This window comes from Onychostruthus taczanowskii, unplaced genomic scaffold (genome assembly GCF_017590055.1).
Source record: "Onychostruthus taczanowskii isolate IOZ18803 unplaced genomic scaffold, ASM1759005v1 scaffold1018, whole genome shotgun sequence".
Classification (NCBI taxonomy): Eukaryota; Metazoa; Chordata; class Aves; order Passeriformes; family Passeridae; genus Onychostruthus; species Onychostruthus taczanowskii.
In genome coordinates this window covers 1-5,333 of record NW_024496726.1, presented here as the reverse complement: position 1 = coordinate 5,333, position 5,333 = coordinate 1, and the positions used below count along the sequence as shown (strand labels likewise).

General features: G+C 42.9%; 1 protein-coding gene across 1 annotated transcript; it reads left to right on the top strand.

Annotated features, from left to right (window-relative positions):
* Positions 1 to 154: 154 nt before the first annotated feature.
* On the top strand, positions 155 to 3,743 carry LOC121340284 (multiple epidermal growth factor-like domains protein 8; the record flags this gene model as incomplete). Its single annotated transcript, XM_041412947.1, has 3 exons — positions 155 to 237; positions 1,536 to 1,733; positions 3,684 to 3,743. Coding segments are annotated over 3 exons (341 nt in total), but the record flags the coding sequence as incomplete, so codon positions are not given.
* Positions 3,744 to 5,333: the final 1,590 nt, after the last annotated feature.

The following is a 5,333-nucleotide window of genomic DNA, read 5'->3' as shown; positions in this document are numbered from 1 at the left end:
AGGTTTGGGACCTGGACAATGGAAAATCTGGGAAATTTTGGAGAAAATGTTGGGATTTCTCTGGAATTTTAGGGAGGTTTTTTAAAATGTTTTTTGGGAATTTTTCTGGATTTTTTTTGGACTTTTTGGGGGATTTTTTGGGGTCATTTTTGAGGGATTTGGGGCAGTTTTGGGGCCGGGATCCAGCGGCTCTCGGTGGTGGCCCGGCTGGGAAAGAGCCCCAATTCCACGGAGCTGGTGAGAAAACCGGGAATTTTGGGGAAAAATCGGGAATTTTGGGGATTTTTTGTTTTTTTTCTGGAATTTTTGGGATTTTTTTGATTTTTGAGGGGATTTTTTGAGGGGATTTGGGGCAGTTTTGGGGCCGGGATCCAGCGGCTCTCGGTGGTGGCCCGGCTGGGAAAGAGCCCCAGTTCCACAGAACTGGTGAGAAAAACGGGGATTTTGGGGAAAAATCAGAAAATCAGAAATTTTTTGGGAATATTGTGGAAAATTTGGGAATTGCTGGGGCTTTTGAGGCCATTTTTGGCAGTTTTGGGGCGATTTTGGGGTGTTCTGGGGTCTCAAAATGGCGGCTTGGGACGGATTTGAGGGAGGTTTGGAACAGGACAATGGAAAATTTGGGGATTTTTTGGGGGATTTTCTGGAATTCTTGTGGATTTTTGGGAATTTTTCTGGAATTGTGGGGGATTTGTTTTTATTTTTGGGCATTTTTGGGATTTTTTGAGATTTTTTTGGGGATTTTTGGGGTCAGTTTTGAGGGGATTTGGGGCAGTTTTGGGGCCCGGATCCAGCGGCTCTCAGTGGAAAGAGGCCAAATTCCACAGAACTGGTGAGAAAAACGGGGATTTTGGGATAAATTTGGGGATTTTGGGGAAAATTTGGGATTTTTTGGCAGTTTTGGGGCCATTTTGGGGCATTCTGGGGTCTTAAAATGGCGACTTGGGGAGGTTTTGGGACACCTGGACCAAAAATTTGGGAATTTTAGTGGAAAATTTGGGATTTTTTGGCAGTTTTGGGGCCATTTTGGGGCATTCTGGGGTCTTAAAATGGCGACTTGGGGAGGTTTTGGGACAGCTGGACCAAAAATTTGGGAATTTTTGGGGAATTTGGGGCGAATTTTTGGGGGAAAAAGTGGAATTTCGGGATGGGTTTTTTGGGGAGGGGTCTCAGACCCGGGAGCCCCCTCCCCAAATTCCAAAACCCCCAAATTCCTCCATTTTCCTATGAAAAAGCATGGAATTTTGGTCTAAAAACCGGGATTTTTCCCCTAAAACCCGGGATTTTTTTGGTAAAACAGCGGAATTTTGGGGCGGGGTTTTTTTGAGGCGGGGTCCCCGGGTGTGAGACCCCTCCCCAAATTCCAAAACCCCCAAATTCCGCCATCTTCCTACGAAAAAGCATGGAATTTTGGTCTAAAAAATGGGATTTTTCCCTTAAAACCCGGGATTTTTTTGGGAAAACAACGGAATTTCGGGGCGGGGTTTTTTTGAGGAGGGGTCCCCGGTGCTGACGCCCCCTCCCCACTCTTGCAGGAGGAGGTCGGCCGCTGGGGGGCGCAGCAGGAGCGCGAGACGCGGCCCCTGCGGCGGCCCCGGCCCGAGCGGCTCTTCGGGAAGCCGGAGCGCGGCAACCGCTACCTGCTGCAGGTGGAGGCGCAGCTCAACGCCTCGGGCGGGCTCAGCAGCGAGCTCACCCTCACCTGGGACCGCACCGGCGTGCCCGGCGGCAGCGTGAGTCCGGAAAAACATTGGGGAATTTTTGGGGAATTTTCGGGATTTTTTTCGGGGTGGTTTGGGTCAATAGAGCGAACTTTTGGGGTTTTTTTTGGGTTTTATTCGGATTTTTTGGGTATTTTTTGGGTCAGTATAGTGAATTTTAAGGGGATTTTGGTCCCTGGAGGTCTCCAAATGAACCTAAAAAATTTGGGAATTTTTGGGGGATTTTGGGGATTTTTTTCGGGGTGGTTTGGGTCAATAGAGCGAACTTTTGGGGTTTTTTTTGGGTTTTATTCGGATTTTTTGGGTATTTTTTGGGTCAGTATAGTGAATTTTAAGGGGATTTTGGTCCCTGGAGGTCTCCAAATGAACCTAAAAAATTTGGGAATTTTTGGGATTTTTTGGGATTTTTGGGGATTTTTGGGTGATTTTTTTTGGATTTTATAGTGAATTTTAGAGATTTTAGAGGGATTTCAATTGGATTTTGGGACTCCTTAAGTGAGTTGGAATACCTGCAGGAATCCCTAAAAATTTGGGAATTTTGGGGGATTTTTTGGGATTTTTTGGCGATTTTTTGAGTCTATCTAGTGAATTTTAGGAAATTCTAGTGAATTTTTTTAGAGCCATTTGTCCGGAAAAATTTGGGGAATTTTTGGGCGATTTTCGGGATTTTTTTGGGGGTGGTTTGGGTCAATAGAGTGAATTTTCGGGGATTTTTTGGCGATTTTTTGAGGCTATCTAGTGAATTTTCAGGAGAATTTTGGGGGGATTTTGGTCCCTGGGGGTCTCCAAATGTACCTAAAAAATTTGGGAATTTTTGGGGATTTTTTGGGGATTTTTTTCGGGGTGTTTTGGGTCAATAGAGTGAATTTTTGGGGATTTTTTTGAGTTTTAATCTGATTTTTTGGGCATTATTTTGGTCAGTATAGGGAATTTTAAGGGGATTTTGGTCCCTGGAGGTCTCCAAATGTACCTAAAAAATTTGGGAATTTTTGGGATTTTTTGAGATTTTTTGGGGATTTTTTTAGGAATTTTTTTGGTATTTTTTCCGAATTTTATTGCATATTTTTTTGCTTTTGTAACGAATTTTAGGGATCTTTTGGGGGGAATTTTCGTGGTTTTGGGAGTCCTTAAGTAGATCTGAAGGTCTCTAAGAATCCCTAAAAAATTGGGGAATTTTTCCGATTTTTTTGCTAATTTTTGGGTAATTTTTGGACAATTTTTCAGGAATTTTTCAGGATTTTTTTTGGATTTTTTCAGGATTTTTGGTGAATGTTTCAGGATTTTTTCACAAATTTTTTTGGGCGGGCTCAGCAGCGAGCTCACCCTCACCTGGGACCGCACCGGCGTGCCCGGGGGCAGCGTGAGTCCGGAAAAATTTGGGGAATTTTTGGGGGATTTTGGGGATTTTTTTGGGGGTGGTTTGGGTCAATAGAGCGAATTTTCCGGCTTTTTTTGGGGTTTTATTCTGATTTTTGGGGCATTTTTTTGGTCAGTATAGTGAATTTTAAGGGGATTTTGATCCCTGGAGGTCTGCACATGTGCCTAAAAAATTTGGGAATTTTTGGGAATTTTTTGGGATTTTTTTCAGGGATTTTTTTCAGGGTGTTTTGGGTCAATAGAGCGAATTTTTGGGGATTTTTTTGAGTTTTAATCTGATTTTTTGGGCATTATTTTGGTCAGTATAGGGAATTTTAAGGGGATTTTGGTCCCTGGAGGTCTCCAAATGTACCTAAAAAATTTGGGAATTTTGGGGGATTTTTTGGGATTTTTTGGCGATTTTTTGAGTCTATCTAGTGAATTTTAGGAAATTCTAGTGAATTTTTTTAGAGCCATTTTTTCGGGGTTTTTTCCCCCCAAATCCCCATTTTCCCCCCAAATCTACATTTTTCCCCCAAATCCCCATTTTCCCCCCAAAATCCCCATTTCCCCCCCAATCCTGATCCCCCCCTTTTTTTTTGACAGGAAATCTCCTTTTTCTGGATCTCTTGTGGTTATTTTGGGGATGTTTTGGGACCATTTTAGGTGATTTTAGAGCCATATTAGGTCCATTTCAGGTGATTTTGGAGCCATTTTTCCAGCTTTTTTTCCCGAAAATCCCCATTTTCCCCCCAAAATCCCAAATTTTTCCCAAATTCCCAAACATTTTTCCAGGAAAGCTCCATTTATTGGCTCTTTCGGGCTTGTTTTGGGACCATTTTAGGCAATTTTAGGTCCATTTTAGGCGAGTTTAGAGCCATTTTAGGTCCATTTTACGCAATTTTGGCGCCATTTTTTCGGGGTTTTTCCCCCCCAAATCCCCATTTTTCCCCCCAAAATCCCAAATTTTTCCCAAATTCCCAAACATTTTTCCAGGAAAGCTCCTTTTTTTGGCTCTTTCGGGCTTGTTTTGGGACCATTTTAGGCGAGTTTAGAGCCATTTTACGCGATTTTGGCGCCATTTTTTCGGGGTTTTTCCACCCCCCAAATCCCCATTTTCACCCCCAAAATCCCCATTTTCCCCCCCAATCCTGATCCCCCCCCTTTTTTTTGGCAGGAAATCTCCTTTTTCTGGATCTCTTGTGGTTATTTTGGGGATGTTTTGGGACCATTTTAGGTGATTTTAGAGCCATATTAGGTCCATTTCAGGTGATTTTGGAGCCATTTTTCCAGCTTTTTTTCCCCAAAATCCCCATTTTCCCCCCAAAATCCCAAATTTTTCCCAAATTCCCAAACATTTTTCCAGGAAAGCTCCATTTATTGGCTCTTTCGGGCTTGTTTTGGGACTTCTGGATCTTTTGTGGTTATTTTGGGCATGTTTTGGGACCATTTTAGGGCCATTTTGGGTGGTTTTAGAGCCATTTTAGGTCCATTTTACTCAATTTTGGCGCCATTTTTTCGGGGTTTTTCCCCCCCAAATCCCCATTTTTCCCCCCAAAATCCCAAATTTTTCCCAAATTCCCAAACATTTTTCCAGGAAAGCTCCTTTTTTTGGCTCTTTCGGGCTTGTTTTGGGACCATTTTAGGCAATTTTAGGTCCATTTTAGGCGAGTTTAGAGCCATTTTAGGTCCATTTTACGCAATTTTGGCGCCATTTTTTCGGGGTTTTTCCCCCCCAAATCCCCATTTTTCCCCCCAAAATCCCAAATTTTTCCCAAATTCCCAAACATTTTTCCAGGAAAGCTCCTTTTTTTGGCTCTTTCGGGCTTGTTTTGGGACCATTTTAGGCGAGTTTAGAGCCATTTTACGCGATTTTGGCGCCATTTTTTCGGGGTTTTTCCACCCCCCAAATCCCCATTTTCACCCCCAAAATCCCCATTTTCCCCCCCAATCCTGATCCCCCCCTTTTTTTTTGACAGGAAATCTCCTTTTTCTGGATCTCTTGTGGTTATTTTGGGGATGTTTTGGGACCATTTTAGGTGATTTTAGAGCCATATTAGGTCCATTTCAGGTGATTTTGGAGCCATTTTTCCAGCTTTTTTTCCCCAAAATCCCCATTTTCCCCCCAAAATCCCAAATTTTTCCCAAATTCCCAAACATTTTTCCAGGAAAGCTCCATTTATTGGCTCTTTCGGGCTTGTTTTGGGACCATTTTAGGCAATTTTAGGTCCATTTTAGGCGAGTTTAGAGCCATTT